The 20,003-nt window shown below is 39.8% G+C and overlaps 2 protein-coding genes across 53 annotated transcripts; one reads left to right on the forward strand and one right to left on the reverse strand.

Moving 5' to 3' along the window:
• Positions 1-527: 527 nt before the first annotated feature.
• LOC125067691 (peritrophin-1-like) lies at positions 528-2,116 on the forward strand. 3 transcript variants are annotated; one of them, XM_047676412.1, is made up of 5 exons: positions 528-576; positions 734-1,077; positions 1,213-1,285; positions 1,436-1,635; positions 1,890-2,115. In XM_047676412.1, exons 1-5 carry the CDS (start codon positions 570-572, stop codon positions 1,974-1,976), a joined length of 711 nt encoding a protein of 236 aa, XP_047532368.1. In that variant the 5' UTR covers positions 528-569; the 3' UTR covers positions 1,977-2,115. The 3 variants fall into 3 exon arrangements, with proteins under 3 accessions (XP_047532368.1, XP_047532366.1, XP_047532367.1); XM_047676410.1 differs by having other exon boundaries at positions 1,213-1,635; positions 1,890-2,116; XM_047676411.1 differs by having other exon boundaries at positions 734-1,066; positions 1,202-1,635; positions 1,890-2,116.
• An 8,080-nt stretch (positions 2,117-10,196) lies between these two features.
• LOC125067862 (uncharacterized PE-PGRS family protein PE_PGRS54-like) lies at positions 10,197-19,952 on the reverse strand. Of its 50 annotated transcripts, XM_047676753.1 has the most exons (20): positions 19,931-19,952; positions 17,923-18,489; positions 17,599-17,850; positions 17,161-17,451; positions 16,417-16,734; positions 16,072-16,353; positions 15,709-15,990; positions 15,364-15,663; positions 15,001-15,282; positions 14,638-14,919; positions 14,302-14,592; positions 14,116-14,229; positions 13,972-14,061; positions 13,585-13,842; positions 13,168-13,503; positions 12,115-13,131; positions 11,752-12,069; positions 11,389-11,679; positions 11,050-11,331; positions 10,199-10,941 (listed from the first exon to the last, which is right to left on the reverse strand). In XM_047676753.1, exons 1-20 carry the CDS (start codon positions 19,935-19,937, stop codon positions 10,406-10,408), a joined length of 6,396 nt encoding a protein of 2,131 aa, XP_047532709.1. In that variant the 5' UTR covers positions 19,938-19,952; the 3' UTR covers positions 10,199-10,405. The 50 variants fall into 50 exon arrangements, with proteins under 50 accessions (XP_047532698.1, XP_047532709.1, XP_047532671.1 ...); XM_047676742.1 differs by having other exon boundaries at positions 10,197-10,941; positions 12,115-12,777; positions 12,814-12,849; positions 13,222-13,842; positions 14,116-14,592; XM_047676715.1 differs by having other exon boundaries at positions 13,168-13,842.
• Positions 19,953-20,003: the final 51 nt, after the last annotated feature.

Genomic DNA, 20,003 nt, shown 5'->3' on the forward strand with positions numbered 1-20,003 from the left:
GTGCAGACTCCGCGACGCGTAGGGAACAAGGCTCCCGCCATTCCGGCGCCACTCTCCCCTTGCCAGTGCGAATCACATCTGACCTACATTCGAAGATGGTGATCTAAGTTTCAAATACACTGGCTTGCGTGAACTATCCATAATTTTAAGCATATCATTAAGGTATAAAAGGATAAGAAATTAAAAGTCTAAATTATAAGGGAAACTGCAAAGAATATTTTAGTAAACTTATTATCTTAATATATAGGTAGGTACTTGTATAATATGATATTACACACCATGACAGTTAGCCATTGCATTCAAAAGGCTCCTCATTCTTCAGTCTCTATATTTTATCTATTTTATTGAATAATATTATAGCATATGGTGTTATAATATTGTATGTTTTTGTTATTTACTGGATATGATTAATTTTATTGATAAAGAAAGTGATAATCAAACGATAAGAACAAATCAAATTAGTTAGATAGTTAAGATTTGTACGATAAAACGTATTGATTAAATGTCGTGACTATATAAACGCCGTTACGGCGATTATTACTAATCATATTGCAAAATTGAAAACAAACATGAGAGGTACGTTCGTAAAATTAATTGTTCGAGTAAACTGATTTCGTCAAAATGTTGGTCACACACGTTTGGTGCTGGTGATATTATTTATCTAGAGATATATTCTTTACTTAAATTATTATTTAACATATACAAAATTTATTTTATTGTATTGTTTGTTCAGCTATAGTAGCCGTTTTATTTATGGCTTTTGCCATTGCAAATGGCGCAGATGACCAGTGTCCACCTGAACAAGAGGAAGACTGGACCATTGAAAAGCTTCTCCGGCACGAAGACTGTAATAAGTTTTACAAGTGTACTTTCGGAAAACCTGTAGTTATGCAGTGCCCAGCTGATCTGTACTTCAATTTAGAAACTTGGCAATGTGACTGGCAATCAAATGTAGACTGTACCGGCAGGAATGTGCCCGATGAAACTACAACAAGCAGGCCAATACCATCAACCACAACAAAAGCTCCAACCACAACCACATCTACTACCACAACGACACCAAGACCAACGACTACTACAACAACAACACAAAGACCAACAACTACTACAACAACGACCCCAAGACCAACGACTACTACAACAACAACACAAAGACCAACAACTACTACAACAACGACCCCAAGACCAACCACTACTACGACAACGACTACAACAACAACGACACCAAGACCAACCACTACTACAACAACGACTACAACAACAACGACACCAAGACCAACGACTACAACAACAACGACACAAAGACCAACTACTACTACAACAACGACACAACGACCAACCACTACTACAACAACGACACAACGACCAACCACTACTACAACAACGACACAACGACCAACTACTACTACAACAACGACACAACGACCAACGACTCCTACGACAACGACAGCGAGACCATCTACAACTACGAACTCACCTTATCCTGATCTGAATGCGAATGGATGTCCAGTTGATCCCCACATTCATTGGCTACTTCCTCACGAGCGAAATTGCAATCAATTTTATTACTGTGTGTGGGGTAAGAAAGTGCTGAGAAGTTGTCCCAGTACGCTCCACTTTAACAGGATAATTCAGGTAAGTCATTTACATTTTATCATACCGTAAGAACAAATGGATTCACTTGTAAATAAACATGCACAAATGAGACATTATTTAATATTAAAATTATGTCTAGAAAAGAATAATTGCAATTGTTTAGTTATCATAATTTATGATATTGATTAGTCTTAATAATAATTATGAATGAAATGTTTGAAATATTTTTAGCAATATAATGTTTAATATATTTATAGTATATAACGAAATTAATACAACCATTTTTTTACCAGGTATGTGATTGGCCACAAAATGCCGGCTGTACTGTTTCCTTTAGCAAACACTTGGACAGTAGGAGAGATTTGATAGCCAGCTTGTAAATGATCACACGAAAGGAAATAAACTCTACATTGGATTCTGTGTTATTTTGTATAATATTTATGAACAAAAGTATTATTGTATGTGATTTATAAGGATTAAAATATATTTTACAACTTCTACATTTTTGTTTGTTAATTTTTTTAATTGTTTTAATCAGTAGTCAATATACTACTGAGTAGAATTTATTTTAGGGTAACATATTTGAATTACGTTTAGAAAATGTAAATGATGAATCATCTGCATTACATAATTAAATGTTTCCTTTGTTAAATATGATTTTCGTATAAAGTCTGTCGTCTGAGTTAAAATGCAATAATTATCAAATAAAGTTAGGTAACAGAGAACTATGATAGAATCGAATTGGGAATCTTCACCACTTCACATAGTCTTGTCTGCTCTACCTCAGAGCGCTTTTGTATTTGTCTTAATATATAAGTTTTAAAATAGTATATTCGTAAAAAATATTAGAGATAATCATTCGATAAATGGATATTCGTTTTTGTTTTTAATTAATTATGCGAGTGTCGTACGAAGCTATTTCATTGTTATTGATTTAATTAATTAATTTAAATAGTTACATATATTACTAAACACTTAAAATTAACAACAGATACTGATATAGGTAGCATTCGAAGTGATACGTCTTTAAAGTTGTAATCAATATTGACCTCTAATTATAATATAAACCAAATTAACCTATATAATAATATTAAAGTAATGACTTAGAGCAAATTTGAAAATAAAATAAACTTGAATATTAAACATAAGGCCTTAACGTAAACAATCCTTACCGACCACTGTTAATGATGTATCTATCATGGTTGCTGCGGCTTCATGTAAGTCGTCTCACGTATATTAGAGCTATTTCTTATATTCATTTCATATATTTACATAAGGATTGTTTACGTTAAGGCCTTAAGTAAACTTAAATATTGCTTATAAATTACGAGATCGAATGGGTGAGATCTTTGGAATGTTTAACAAAATTAGTTTTCTGATTATTAAAGATATTATATCGCCGTAATATTAGAAATCATTGAACGTACATAAATTAGTTTTGAGGTTGCAGTGCAAAAGGCGTTTTTATTAGATTTCTAAGTATAGTACGAGGAACAGAGAAGTTGAAATGCTGGAGTAATTCATGTTTAATAAATATTTGTCCCAGGTATATGTAGTCATCGACAACTTCGAGTGTAGATTCTCCGATTTTTATGTGAGGGCACCACATAGATGTTTAGGTTTAAAGAACTTTAATTTCTCAAGAACATTACAGTTCACTTATGAGTACAGAATTTTACACATAATGCAGAAATATATAATAAAATATGTAACAAATAGTTCGACCGTAAGAATATCAATTGGTAATGACTCAAAGAAGCCTTGGATAGCAACAAGTTTGACATAATCTTCATCTTATTCATGTTCATTTTAAGAACCACTCGTTCGGAGGCTTTACCGACATCATCGAGCATTGTGGTTAGGTCTTCCATGGATCTATAAAGCCTAGATTAAAATCCTCTAGAATAATATCTTTGCAATTAGATAATATAAATAGACTAATATTTTCTACCATTAAGTCCAATACTGTACTTGTTACCGCAGGAGGAAGATAGAGGACACAAAATATATTTTTCTTTAAGCCGTGCTCCTAAGCCTTAACAGAGATCCATAAATCTTCTAGAGACTGTCAAAGTGTTCGATTAGCTTATATAAAGATCTTTGGAGACAGCCCATAAAACACCGGATTGCGTGGCTTTTCATATATTACATTGACAATAAGGTTGCCCTGGACTAAGTAAGAGTCATTCCTTAAAAATCCCTCAAAAGAAAACAGAAAAAATGACAGGATTAATTAATACTTTCTTGCCTTGCTTTTCGGCCCACAACGTAAGTACAGTACTTACTCAATCCTTCGCCGCATATACCTCTACTCCAACGTCAATGAAGGCGAATAGATCTACTACCTCCTCTACCTAACTCTCCTTCTCTATTAGGTAGGGGTACCTAATAGAGAAGGAGAGTAGTCTTTCTTCACCGTTCCACAATTGATACACTTGCTGATAGGGTTTTGTGCAAGTACATCTGGGTTGGCTCAACCCATTCATCATATATTCTACCGAAAATCATGGGTTGGTATTGTTGTGTTCTGGTGAGTGAGCCAGTGCAATTACAGGCACAAGAGACATAACATCTTAGCTCCCAAGGTTGGTAGAGCATGTAAGGAATGGTTAGTATTTTTTGTAGGGGCGGTGGTGACCACTTACCATAACTGTTACATCATCTCTAGATTGAAGATCTATTATTTGAGAGTATCTTATAATTAATTTTAATCTATCTGATATATTTCTGTGTGCATTTATTTGGGCTTAGATTCGATTATTCCAGATGATTTATTGACCGCCGCTACTACTGATTGAGCGAATGCCCATATTCAAAAGAAACCGAAAGAAATGTGAGTATGTTGACTTGGAGTTGTTCTCATTGAGATTGCAAATAGATCTACTTTTAATGATAGAATATATTTATATTAGTATCAAAATCCATTTCGAAACAATAAAATATAATTCATCCTTTAGAGCTCTGCGCCATTTTGATTGCGGATAGGTTAAGTAAGACGATCGGTGAGTATCAATTACCCTTACATCTCCGATAAATTACGATTTGAGTATTTCCACTGCTGTGCTTAAACGGATACAAAGCATAGTACATACAGTAACTTGGAGAAACTTTGTTATTCGAAATATTTTATAAGTCACGTGTAAGATTATTGCGACACTCGTATTTTTACTTATTTATTCACTCAGTATTACACGAGTAGGAGGAGGGGAGACGGTTGTAAAGAATGATCGAGAATAAATTGTTGATGAATGAATTCTTGAGCGTTCATAAAATTGTCCTAATTATAAGTTACATAAAATAATTTTAAAAAGCAAGATGGCCCAGTGATCTGATTCTGAACCGAAGATTGAGATTTCGAAAACAGACAAGCACGCCGAATCTTCATGTACTTAATTTATGTTTATTTATTTAATTCACGAGTCTCCAACAAAAGATACACACTAAATACATATTCTTAAAATTAAATAATATAAGGATTACAAGTTGTGTGCTCCCTCAATTATACGAGACCACAGCACGCACTAAATAATAATTTAAATACAATTAAGATAAAAAGTGTAAAAAATATACGTAGCAGTAAAAATAAATTAGTAACTTAAAATTAAGAATAGCATATTAATTAATTTTTTTTTTAATAATTAGTGTTGGGTAATGAAGATAAACATGACGAAAATAATCTGGCAAATTAAAAATCAGCTACATGATCTTAACGACGGAAAAACAAGTGGACTAAGAATACTGCAGTTGAGATTAATCAGTTGGACCGTCCAATATTTAACAATCCTACTATTGAGTGGAACATTTCGCTCCTAGGGTTTTTTAATAGCAATCGTAGTGTCAATGTTTTTTTTTAAATATTTTACACAGTGCCGTATCAAATTGAGTCCTCAATATTATTTGAGGAATTCAATACGCTCCCTAAGGTATTTGGATAAAACCGGATATAGTAGAGAACAGTATACTTATTCCGGCTTTAATATTAATTAAAGAAAAAATAAAAACTAAAATAATGTATACTTACTATATTTGATTATTCTAAATAAAAAAAACTTATGACACTTTTTTATAGTTTCTCTAAAATGATAATAATCTTATAATATGTAATTTTATATTTTAGAAATTATTATTATTTATCATATATTTCATATTTAAACCAATAATTTAATTTATATATATATATATTTACATATAGTAAGTCAAATGGAATCAAATGTTTATTTTGTTTATCGACATAATGTGATAAAAATTAGAATTTTATTATCTGTGGAAATATATGTATATTTTTGGCGGGCTCTTATCAAATGTTACATTTGGGAAACAAAAATGGCGATCGTCTTATTAATGTTATAAATTCCAATATTATTGGTTATAGTTTAATTATATAGTGATCGGTAAGGTTTTGTTGTAATAATGATATTTTCTAAAATTTTTGTTAACGCCTACATACCAATGTATGTATTTTAACATAAATAAATTAATTAATAAAAACAAAGAAGTAATTACAGGAACATTATAACTGAGTTATCTTACAAATATAAAGCTGGGATATAAAACATCGTGCCAAGCCATAAGAACAGTTTATATATTAAGGTCAGTGATATTTTTAATACATAAGTATTCTCATTGCATAATGAAGTAAATGATAATGTTATATTTATAAAATTAACTAATAGCGTGTAATTTGTGTAAACAAGTTTATTATTAACTTTATTATTTTATTATTAGACAACAATTATAGCTTCTATTGTGTATGGAGGTATTAAAGGATTTTAATGGTGTGGTCGGAACAAAGATCAATCTTGCAGATTCGTTGGAAGAACGATTGCTCCTCGGATTGTAATTAAATCTAACTGAAATTGCAAGTGCGACAGTAACTCTTTCTGTCTGTCTGTCTGTTGCTCTTTTACGGCCAAACCTTAGCACCGAATTTGATGAAATTGGTGAGAAGCTATCTTGAACTCCAAAGAGGGAATAAGCTTTTACTAGGTAATCCTAGATATTACTTTCTTTGCCTAACAACTGATATAGGCTACTTTTTAGGCCTAAGCCGCGGGCGATAGCTAGTACTAATATTCGAGATAACATTTTAAAATTAATTAATTATTTTATGTGATATTAAAATTTAATTTAATTTTACTTATGGGCCATTTATTTATTACGTAAGACGATTTAGGGGCGAAGGGAACGACGACGACCGTGTCTTATGTTTTCTTACAAGGGGGCGGGAAGGAGTCTCGATAGTTCTTATGTAAGATAAAAAAAATGCGCAAATTTAAAATTATTTGAAAAAAGTTTGATTGTCGAGGTTCGCTCGGATGCATATACGTATAAAACGATATTTCCATTTCCATTACAATGGACGGGCCAAAACATTAAGATTATTAGTACCTTTGAAATTACGAAAAAAAAATCTCAAAAGATTGATTCTTTGAAACATAAACATTAAAATAAACCAAATGTGTATTCATTTCTTCCTTTAGATTCTTATGTAATAAATATTAAACAAGGGGGAGGGCGTCGGCCTATTCTTATTTTTTCTTATAATAGTAGGGGAGCCAAAAACGAGCGAAAATAACCTTACGTAATAAATAAATGGCTTCTTATGAATATTGAACTTGTAATTGACCTCTTGTTTAGAGAATACTGACTTGAAACTGTATAGTAATACCTCATTATACAAATAATAAAATCATTTAAATAAAAGAACATTCTTAGATACTTATCATTGATGCTAGACTACTCCTACATTAAATTTATGGAAAAAAATGTAACAACGAAGTTTGAATTCATAAGTATGTATGTATGTATAACAAGTGTTAATGACACATTCGTACAGATTTATTATTTACTAGCGATCTATACCGATTTCGCACGGGTGCAATGCTGATACTAATTATAATACAGAACAACGTTCACAGCTTTTTTGTCATTAGACAATACAAACCGTTATGTCCCTGCATTTTAAATCTGTAATATCTTCGAAAATATTCATTTAAATTACATACTGTAAAGGGCCATATTGATCTATATTAAATGTACAATGTATTTACTTAATTTCATAAGGATTAATGCTGTATTGCTTAAAATGGCTTCGAAAATAAGCCATTATTTCTCGTAAAGAGTAAAGGATAATAAATGTTTATTGTGGGTAATCCCTAAGAGATAGACATATACCATCGTAGACTTTTTTTAAAAAGTTTATAAGGCTTATAATAATGTAGGACATTTTTTTATCAATCTCGTAAGGTTCAGCTAGTGTTTGCAATGTAAGAGCAAAAAATGTGTTTATGAATTGTTTAAGATATTTAATTGGGTGATATTAAAAACATCGTATATTTCCAGGCTGAAATGGATTTTCCTCTAAGTTTGGTAATAAGATAATAATTGCAGGAGATTTCGACGGACATCTTCGTAATTGGTCGAGGAAACAAGATACACGATGCTGTCATAATATTAATGCACTATTAGAATGTAATTGTATTTCTTTGAATGATGACAGTGATTATTATTTAAAAATATAGTGATACTTATTTAAAAATAGTCAATGGTATGATTCAGAGAACAACTCCTGATCGTTAGCATCTAAAGACATAACTATCAAATTAAGGTGGAATGTTTTGAATGAAAGCCTGGGAAGTGATCGATTAATAATAACAATTAAACTAGTCATAAAAAAGATACCCAGATAGGAAGCAAAAAAAATTATAAAAAGGAAATTGTACACTTTATGAGATGTCATCGGACATCTATCTATCCCTACATGAATAGACAATTCCGAGTAACAATAAACTTGCATATAAAAAGTTCTTAAAATTCTTAAATATCTGAAAATCTAATTAGAACAAGTAATTTTGAGCCAACGCTTTATTAAAGAAAACATGTTTGTGGCTAAGAGGCGCTTAGTTTTAGCAGATGTTTGAAGAAATCCTACACCTAACAATCTTAGTAGACTATAAGAAAAGATAGGGCAGATACCAAATATATCAGATGTGGTATATTTAAATATGAAGTGAATCATGGGCTACAGATCATGTCCGAATTATATAGTTAACGAAGTTTCAGATAATTTGTTACGAAATTTAGCACCAGATTTTGTATTACCGAATCACCTAATAATTAACTCCAATAATATAAATCTCAAAACTAAATAACGGGTTAAAATGATCAGATATAGCACCAGATTTACAATTTGCCCGATTCTGGTAATGTTAATTTATATAGCCAATTTTTATCAGAAAGTTTCATCCCAAAGCAATAGAGGGGAAGTTAAGATAGTTCTTGTACTGAAATTGGGAAGGGGCAAAATATCAATATCCCGATGGAGGCCTATTGCACTGATATCTTGTTTTTGTCAAATATTATTAGTGCCTTGAAAATAATTATTGTTTTTCGAACGAAAAAGAAGGCTTTAGAAAGTCGCGTTCATGTTACCATAATCTGGTCGAATCCGCTTTACTAAAGGTATCGCAACGGTTGGTTTCATGGATATAGATAATGCCTACAACAATGTCAGTGTAGCAAATCTGTTAAACCTTGTTGATGATGCCGGCGTTGGGGTTTTCTGTATCAATACCAATGGGAATATCTTCGTGAAAGAATTTTAACTATTCAAATTAATAACAGTCAAAATTTATCGCGTACTTCAGCAGTAGTCTTACCACAAGGCGACACTATCACCGTTATTGTCTGAGTATGTTTGTTGAAGTATACTTGTTCATCTTTAATAATATGTTAAATGAAAAGAAAATAACAGATTAATGATGTATATATTAATGAAATAATGTTAAGTTGTTTTGATTTTGTTTATTGGGTTTTGCTCGAACGGGGTTGACATAGTCAATCTGATGACTAAACTCACAGGTAAAATAAAAGATAAAAAAAAGTAAGGAAAATATCAGTCATTATTATAATCTATAATATTTTTAATAATTGCAATGAAAAATCTTCGATTATATGCAATGGTTCTATAGGAGGGAAATTATACTAAAATGGAGGGCGTTTGTTGTCGACCTTATCAAGTAAATTTTGGTTTCTCGCAAAAAGTTACAGACTCATACATGTATAATTTTTAATTTACTAAAATAGTCTCTACAACTGTTTATGTTTTCTAAATTACAGATTTCACGGTTACACTTTTTTGTGTTTGATTAGATTTATATTTATTTTTCACTTTTATGAATCTGTATTTTATGTGTATGTATCACTGTTCGGCTAAACAATTATTTTGATAACTGAAATTCTGAGGCTTGTTAATCACTTCTACTTCAATTGAATAAGACTAAAGTTCAACTATAAGAGTCCATGAATAACTGTGATATTATTAGTCCATAGCACTATATCGGATTTCGTAGTGCCACCGTCGAGGATTATTTTACAAGCTTTGAGTTAAACATTTGATTATATCTAAATAATTTTAATGTTCAATATGAAATAAGGAATTTGTTGTGCACAATATTGAGTTTTAGTTAATAATTTATTCCCGAATTTGTAATCACGATATGAAATGTTTCCTATTTAATAATTAAATATTATAATTCCATATAGACATAGTTTTATATTAAAAAGTTAATAAAAAAATTTAGTAAATATGCTTTAATCGTTTATTTCAAATAATTACAATTTTTGAGTTTTTTTTTCCGATAACTCGATTGACTAGAGCCAAAACATTAAATATCATAGTTTCAATTCTTATAATAAGGGTGAGCAGTGACAAATGAAATAAATAGATGGCTTGCTTCATAAGTATACGTAACGACTAGCAAAGTTCATTTTACACTATTCATTTCCCCTTGGTTTGTAGTGTAGTATTTTAAATACGTATAGGTCTTAATCTACCTGCGTCCAAATGCTTATTCAGGGAGACACTTAGACTCTCTATCCTATCTCCACATTCGACGTTTACAGGCCAATCACATATTTCTTTATGGGGATTGTAATAAAGACCCGCAGGACAAGAAAATGCTATCGGTGATCCGAAAGAACACTTGTAAAATTGATGACAATTTTCATGAGCTATCAAAGCTCCATCAGAGTTGGCTGTGTCGCATATTTTTTGAGCAGCACGAGGATTACAGTTGCAAGAATCATTTTTATTCGATTCTGGCATAACTCTATCTCCGCATGTCACATTTTCTGGCCAGTCGCAAATTCGTTTATAAGGATTGTAGAGAAGGTTATCAGGGCAGCTCAATGCAACGGGTTTTCCATTGGAACATAAATAGAACTGGTTGCAGTTTTCGTGTGCGATTAAGACTCCATCAGAACCGTCCTGGGCGCAAATCGAAGGTGCTTCACCGGGATTGCAGTTGCAAGTTCCATCATTGTCATCACTATCGCCGTCGCCATCTCCACCACCTCCGCCGCCTCCGCCACCTCCACCGCCTCCGCCTCCTCCGCCGCCTCCGCCGCCTCCACCGCCTCCACCGCCTCCACCGCCTCCACCGCCTCCATCATTGTCATTGTCATCACATTCTGGAATAACTCTGTCTCCACAATCGACATTCTCGGGCCAATCACATATTCTCTTGTGAGGGTTGTAGAGAAGGTTTCCAGAACAATTCATTGTAACGGGTTTGCCATTGGAGCATTTGTAGAATTGATTGCAGTTTTCGTGTGCGATTAAGACTCCATCCGAACCGTCCTGAGCGCAAATCGAAGGGGCTTCACCGGGATTGCAGTTGCAAGTTCCATCATTGTCATCACTACCGCCGTCGCCATCTCCACCACCTCCGCCGCCTCCGCCACCTCCACCGCCTCCTCCGCCGTCTCCGCCGCCTCCCCCGCCTCCACCACCTCCACCGCCTCCGCCGTTGTCATTGTCATCACATTCTGGAATTACTCTATCTCCACAATCGACATTCTCGGGCCAATCGCATATTCTCCTGTGAGGGTTGTAGAGAAGGTTGCCGGGACAGTTCATTGCAACGGGTTTGCCATTGAAGCATTTGTAGAATTGGTTGCAGTTTTCGTGTGCGATTAAGACTCCATCCGAACCGTCCTGAGCGCAAATCGAAGGTGCTTCACCGGGATTGCAGTTGCAAGTTCCATCATTGTCATCAGTACCGCCGTCGCCATCTCCACCACCTCCACCACCTCCGCCACCTCCACCGCCTCCGCCTCCTCCGCCGCCTCCGCCGCCTCCGCCGCCTCCGCCACCTCCACCGCCTCCGCCGTTGTCATTGTCATCACATTCTGGAATTACTCTGTCTCCACAATCGACATTCTCGGGCCAATCACATATTCTCTTGTGAGGGTTGTAGAGAAGGTTTCCAGGACAATTCATTGTAACGGGTTTGCCATTGGAGCATTTGTAGAATTGATTGCAGTTTTCGTGTGCGATTAAGACACCATCAGAACCGTCCTGAGCGCAAATCGAAGGTGCTTCACCGGGATTGCAGTTGCAAGTTCCATCATTGTCATCACTACCGCCGTCGCCATCTCCACCACCTCCGCCGCCTCCGCCACCTCCACCGCCTCCGCCTCCTCCGCCGCCTCCGCCTCCTCCGCCGCCTCCACCACCTCCACCGCCTCCGCCGTTGTCATTGTCATCACATTCTGGAATTACTCTGTCTCCACAATCGACATTCTCGGGCCAATCACATATTCTCTTGTGAGGGTTGTAGAGAAGGTTTCCAGGACAATTCATTGTAACGGGTTTGCCATTGGAGCATTTGTAGAATTGATTGCAGTTTTCGTGTGCGATTAAGACACCATCAGAACCGTCCTGAGCGCAAATCGAAGGTGCTTCACCGGGATTGCAGTTGCAAGTTCCATCATTGTCATCACTACCGCCGTCGCCATCTCCACCACCTCCACCGCCTCCGCCACCTCCACCGCCTCCGCCTCCTCCGCCGCCTCCACCTCCTCCGCCGCCTCCACCACCTCCACCGCCTCCGCCGTTGTCATTGTCATCACATTCTGGAATTACTCTGTCTCCACAATCGACATTCTCGGGCCAATCACATATTCTCTTGTGAGGGTTGTAGAGAAGGTTGCCGGGACAGTTCATTGCAACGGGTTTGCCATTGAAACATTTGTAGAATTGGTTGCAGTTTTCGTGTGCGATTAAGACTCCGTCAGAACCGTCCTGAGCGCAAATCGAAGGTGCTTCACCGGGATTGCAGTTGCAAGTTCCATCATTGTCATCACTACCGCCGTCGCCATCTCCACCACCTCCACCGCCTCCGCCACCTCCACCGCCTCCGCCTCCTCCGCCGCCTCCACCTCCTCCGCCGCCTCCACCACCTCCACCGCCTCCGCCGTTGTCATTGTCATCACATTCTGGAATTACTCTGTCTCCACAATCGACATTCTCGGGCCAATCACATATTCTCTTGTGAGGGTTGTAGAGAAGGTTGCCGGGACAGTTCATTGCAACGGGTTTGCCATTGAAACATTTGTAGAATTGGTTGCAGTTTTCGTGTGCGATTAAGACTCCGTCAGAACCGTCCTGAGCGCAAATCGAAGGTGCTTCACCGGGATTGCAGTTGCAAGTTCCATTATTGTCATCACTACCGCCCTCGCCATCTCCACCACCTCCGCCGCCTCCGCCACCTCCGCCGCCTCCGCCACCTCCACCTCCTCCGCCTCCTCCACCGCCTCCGCCGCCTCCGCCGCCTCCACCACCTCCACCGCCTCCGCCGTTGTCATTGTCATCACATTCTGGAATTACTCTGTCTCCACAATCGACATTCTCGGGCCAATCACATATTCTCTTGAGAGGGTTGTAGAGAAGGTTGCTGGGACAGTTCATTGCAACGGGTTTGCCATTGAAACATTTGTAGAATTGGTTGCAGTTTTCGTGTGCGATTAAGACTCCGTCAGAACCGTCCTGAGCGCAAATCGAAGGTGCTTCACCGGGATTGCAGTTGCAAGTTCCATTATTGTCATCACTACCGCCGTCGCCATCTCCACCACCTCCGCCGCCTCCGCCACCTCCACCTCCTCCGCCTCCTCCACCGCCTCCGCCGCCTCCGCCGCCTCCACCACCTCCACCGCCTCCGCCGTTGTCATTGTCATCACATTCTGGAATTACTCTGTCTCCACAATCGACATTCTCGGGCCAATCACATATTCTTTTGTGAGGGTTGTAGAGAAGGTTGCCAGGACAGTTCATTGTTACGGGTTGGCCACTGGAGCATATGTAGAATTGGTTGCAGTTTTCGTGTGCGATTAAGACTCCATCAGAACCGTCCTGAGCGCAAATCGAAGGTGCTTCACCAGGATTGCAGTTGCAAGTTCCATCATTTTCATCACTACCGCCCTCGCCATCTCCGCCACCTCCACCGCCTCCGCCTCCTCCACCTCCTCCGCCGCCTCCGCCACCTCCACCGCCTCCGCCGCCTCCACCACCTCCACCGCCTCCGCCGTTGTCATTGTCATCACATTCTGGAATTACTCTATCTCCACAATCGACATTCTCGGGCCAATCACATATTCTCTTGTGAGGGTTGTAGAGAAGGTTGCCAGGACAGTTCATTGTTACGGGTTGGCCATTGGAGCATATGTAAAATTGGTTACAGTTTTCGTGTGCGATTAAGACTCCATCCGAACCGTCCTGAGCGCAAATCGAAGGTGCTTCACCGGGATTGCAGTTGCAAGTTCCATCATTGTCATCACTACCGCCGTCGCCATCTCCACCACCTCCGCCACCTCCACCGCCTCCGCCTCCTCCGCCGCCTCCGCCGCCTCCGCCGCCTCCGCCACCTCCACCGCCTCCGCCGTTGTCATTGTCATCACATTCTGGAATTACTCTGTCTCCACAATCGACATTCTCGGGCCAATCACATATTCTCTTGTGAGGGTTGTAGAGAAGGTTTCCAGGACAATTCATTGTAACGGGTTTGCCATTGGAGCATTTGTAGAATTGATTGCAGTTTTCGTGTGCGATTAAGACTCCATCCGAACCGTCCTGAGCGCAAATCGAAGGTGCTTCACCGGGATTGCAGTTGCAAGTTCCATCATTGTCATCACTACCGCCGTCGCCATCTCCACCACCTCCGCCACCTCCACCGCCTCCGCCTCCTCCGCCGCCTCCGCCACCTCCACCGCCTCCGCCGTTGCCATTGTCATCACATTCTGGAATTACTCTGTCTCCACAATCGACATTCTCGGGCCAATCACATATTCTCTTGTGAGGGTTGTAGAGAAGGTTTCCAGGACAATTCATTGTAACGGGTTTGCCATTGGAGCATTTGTAGAATTGATTGCAGTTTTCGTGTGCGATTAAGACTCCATCCGAACCGTCCTGAGCGCAAATCGAAGGTGCTTCACCGGGATTGCAGTTGCAAGTTCCATCATTGTCATCAGTACCGCCGTCGCCATCTCCACCACCTCCACCACCTCCGCCACCTCCACCGCCTCCGCCTCCTCCGCCGCCTCCGCCGCCTCCGCCGCCTCCGCCACCTCCACCGCCTCCGCCGTTGTCATTGTCATCACATTCTGGAATTACTCTGTCTCCACAATCGACATTCTCGGGCCAATCACATATTCTCTTGTGAGGGTTGTAGAGAAGGTTTCCAGGACAATTCATTGTAACGGGTTTGCCATTGGAGCATTTGTAGAATTGATTGCAGTTTTCGTGTGCGATTAAGACTCCATCCGAACCGTCCTGAGCGCAAATCGAAGGTGCTTCACCGGGATTGCAGTTGCAAGTTCCATCATTGTCATCAGTACCGCCGTCGCCATCTCCACCACCTCCACCACCTCCGCCACCTCCACCGCCTCCGCCTCCTCCGCCGCCTCCGCCGCCTCCGCCGCCTCCGCCACCTCCACCGCCTCCGCCGTTGTCATTGTCATCACATTCTGGAATTACTCTGTCTCCACAATCGACATTCTCGGGCCAATCACATATTCTCTTGTGAGGGTTGTAGAGAAGGTTGCCGGGACAATTCATTGTAACGGGTTTGCCATTGGAGCATTTGTAGAATTGATTGCAGTTTTCGTGTGCGATTAAGACTCCATCAGAACCGTCCTGAGCGCAAATCGAAGGTGCTTCACCGGGATTGCAGTTGCAAGTTCCATCATTGTCATCACTACCGCCGTCGCCATCTCCACCACCTCCGCCGCCTCCGCCACCTCCACCGCCTCCACCGCCTCCGCCGCCTCCACCGCCTCCACCATTGTCATTGTCATCACATTCTGGAATTACTCTGTCTCCACAATCGACATTCTCGGGCCAATCACATATTCTCTTGTGAGGGTTGTAGAGAAGGTTGCCGGGACAGTTCATTGCAACGGGTTTGCCATTGAAGCATTTGTAGAATTGATTGCAGTTTTCGTGTGCGATTAATACTCCATCAGAACCGTCCTGAGCGCAAATCGAAGGGGCTTCACCGGGATTGCAGTTGCAAGTTCCATCATTGTCATCACTACCGCCGTCGCCATCTCCACCACCTCCGCCACCTCCGCCACCTCCACCACCTCCGCCTCCTCCGCCGCCTCCGCCGCCTCCACCACCTCCGCCGCCTCCACCGCCTCCACCGTTGTCATTGTCATCACATTCTGGAATTACTCTGTCTCCACAATCGACATTCTCGGGCCAATCACATATTCTCTTGTGAGGGTTGTAGAGAAGGTTTCCAGGACAATTCATTGTAACGGGTTTGCCATTGGAGCATTTGTAGAATTGATTGCAGTTTTCGTGTGCGATTAAGACTCCATCCGAACCGTCCTGAGCGCAAATCGAAGGTGCTTCACCGGGATTGCAGTTGCAAGTTCCATCATTGTCATCACTACCGCCGTCGCCATCTCCACCACCTCCGCCACCTCCACCGCCTCCGCCTCCTCCGCCGCCTCCGCCGCCTCCGCCGCCTCCGCCACCTCCACCGCCTCCGCCGCCTCCGCCGCCTCCACCACCTCCGCCGTTGTCATTGTCATCACATTCTGGAATTACTCTGTCTCCACAATCGACATTCTCGGGCCAATCACATATTCTCTTGTGAGGGTTGTAGAGAAGGTTGCCGGGACAGTTCATTGCAACGGGTTTGCCATTGAAGCATTTGTAGAATTGATTGCAGTTTTCGTGTGCGATTAATACTCCATCAGAACCGTCCTGAGCGCAAATCGAAGGGGCTTCGCCGGGATTGCAGTTGCAAGTTCCATCATTGTCATCACTACCGCCGTCGCCATCTCCACCATCTCCGCCACCTCCGCCACCTCCACCACCTCCGCCTCCTCCGCCGCCTCCGCCGCCTCCGCCACCTCCGCCACCTCCGCCGCCTCCACCGCCTCCACCGTTGTCATTGTCATCACATTCTGGAATTACTCTGTCTCCACAATCGACATTCTCGGGCCAATCACATATTCTCTTGTGAGGGTTGTAGAGAAGATTGCCGGGACAGTTCATTGCAACGGGTTTGCCATTGAAGCATTTGTAGAATTGGTTGCAGTTTTCGTGTGCGATTAAGACTCCGTCAGAACCGTCCTGAGCGCAAATCGAAGGTGCTTCACCGGGATTGCAGTTGCAAGTTCCATCATTGTCATCACTACCGCCGTCGCCATCTCCACCACCTCCACCGCCTCCACCTCCTCCGCCGCCTCCGCCGCCTCCGCCGCCTCCGCCACCTCCACCTCCTCCACCGCCTCCACCGCCTCCACCGCCTCCACCGTTGTCATTGTCATCACATTCTGGAATTACTCTGTCTCCACAATCAACATTCTCGGGCCAATCACATATTCCCTTGTGAGGGTTGTAGAGAAGGTTGCCGGGACAGTTCATTGCAACGGGTTTGCCATTGAAGCATTTGTAGAATTGGTTGCAGTTTTCGTGTGCGATTAAGACTCCATCAGAACCGTCCTGAGCGCAAATCGAAGGTGCTTCACCGGGATTGCAGTTGCAAGTTCCATCATTGTCATCTCCACCACCTCCGCCGCCTCCGCCACCTCCGCTGCCTCCGCCTCCTCCGCCGCCTCCGCCACCTCCGCCGCCTCCGCCTCCTCCGCCGCCTCCGCCGCCTCCGCCGCCTCCACCGCCTCCACCGCCTCCGCCGTTGTCGTTGTCATCACATTCTGGAATAACTCTGTCTCCACAATCAACATTCTCGGGCCAATCACATATTCCCTTGTGAGGGTTGTAGAGAAGGTTGCCGGGACAGTTCATTGCAACGGGTTTGCCATTGAAGCATTTGTAGAATTGGTTGCAGTTTTCGTGTGCGATTAAGACTCCATCAGAACCGTCCTGAGCGCAAATCGAAGGTGCTTCACCGGGATTGCAATTGCAAGTTCCATCATTGTCATCACTACCGCCGTCGCCATCTCCACCACCTCCACCACCTCCGCCTCCTCCGCCTCCTCCACCGCCTCCACCGCCTCCACCTCCTCCGCCGCCTCCACCGCCTCCACCGCCTCCGCCGTTGTCATTGTCATCACACTCTGGAATTACTCTGTCTCCACAATCAACATTCTCGGGCCAATCACATATTCTTTTGTGAGGATTATAGAGAAGGTTGCCGGGACAACTTATGGTAACGGGTTTGCCATTGAAGCATTTGTAGAACTGATTGCAGTTTTCGTGAGCGATTAATACTCCATCGGAACCTTCGCGAGAACAGATATTTGGCGCTTCAGCTGGATTGCAGTTACAAGTACCATTGTTGTCATTATTCTCACCTTCGGTCTCATCACAGTCTTCATCTTCTTTCTCGTCTGGTATAACCCTATCACCACAATCAACTGTTTCAGACCAATCACATTCTTGTTTTTCAACGTCGAAAAAGAGGTTCGAAGCACACTTCTTTTCGACAAGATCTCCGTGGGTGCATTGATAAAATTTGTTGCAATTTTCGTGTGGGTAGAGTTTTTCAATGTTGTGGTCTATCGGACAGCCATTCTCATTCAACTCAATATCTTTTCCTTGAGCTAAACTGATTGCGCAGACCAGCAATAAGGCTGCGACTGAAAATGAGAAAAAATATACAGTTAATAATAAATTATAATTTAATTTGAATAAATTAGTACATTTTAGGTTTTCCTTAAGACTTAATTGGTTTATTCATAGCTTCAATGGAGTTTTAGTGTTGACGGCTTACGGAAATCATTTTTCTCTATTCGCAACTTCAAAATTTTTACCAATTCATTTAAAATTATAACAAAACAAACTGAATTTAACTGCTTTGTTCGAGTTTATTAAATAGAGATATTTTTTGTAAGTAAATCTTTTATCGGTTTATTTTACAGTTTATTCTTCGGGAGAAAACGGAAAATTTCCCTATTTTGCGAAGTTCGATATTTGAAGATTTTTAACACGTAAAAATAAAAGGTGCCCATTCGAATAACAAGTAGTAATTAACAAACGTTAGATTAACTTATGAAATGTGTCTCCCTTATAGCTCTGTTATATTTTGCACTACATATATTATTTATAATTTTACTATTCCATTTAACTACTCATAAACACTTTAATTACTAAATATACTTCTTAAATTGAGCTAGCAAATTTGCATCCGAGAGGCTATTTATCTTAATGAATACCAATAGTATTCTTTCTTAAAGCTGTGTGAAATGGTATCAAAGCTATCGATATTTGCCACAATTATATTAATAAATGTGTTATTTTTTTTTGTATAATTGAATAACAATACAAATATGTTTTTCTAGTAATTAAAAAATTACGTTAGATTTAGTATACTTATTGAAGTTAAAAAATAACCAAATTATATTTACTAACTCAGTTTTACGCAGGTGCCTACCGGCATAAAACTCTTTTAATTGTGTAGTTCCTTTAATAATTTTAAAACGCTAAATATTTTGTACACTAGACGACATAAAGTTATTGGTAAATTATTAAAGATTTATCACTTAAAACTTAAGAAGACAGGTCTCTTAGGTTTCAGAATACCAACTTAATTATTTAATATTAATACCTCTGATGCTTAAATATGAAATATCACGATTTCGTTTTTATAAATGTACATTTATACAAGCTTTTATTCCTCATTTAATCCTATTAAGTATTATTTTTTAAATATAGACGTTTTTATCTGCTCTAAACATATTTTACTTAAACAAAGGCATAATTATCGATTTCTATGTTTCTTATATAAAAACTGACTCACTTCCATAAACACTCTCATCCTTATTTTCTCCCTGTTTGGTGATAAATTAAAGAAAAAACTTTTCATGTCTCTAGCATCAGAAATTATAAATTTTCATAGAAATTTTCATCTATTAAGCGCCTTTAGAAGATTAATTTTGAAAATACATCGTATAGAGTTTATCTACGTTCCATAAGGAATTCCTATGCAATGTTTCATCTTGTTAGACCCATTGGTTTATAATGTGCATTGTTATGACAATCATTTTAAAATTGTATCAAGTAGGTAATAAAAAATAGTACCTTTCATAGTTTTTATAAACACCAATTCTTTGTCACAAGTGCACTAACACTGTCAAATAACAAATACATAAAA

This window comes from Vanessa atalanta, chromosome 12 (assembly GCF_905147765.1).
Source record: "Vanessa atalanta chromosome 12, ilVanAtal1.2, whole genome shotgun sequence".
Taxonomy (NCBI): domain Eukaryota; kingdom Metazoa; phylum Arthropoda; class Insecta; order Lepidoptera; family Nymphalidae; genus Vanessa; species Vanessa atalanta.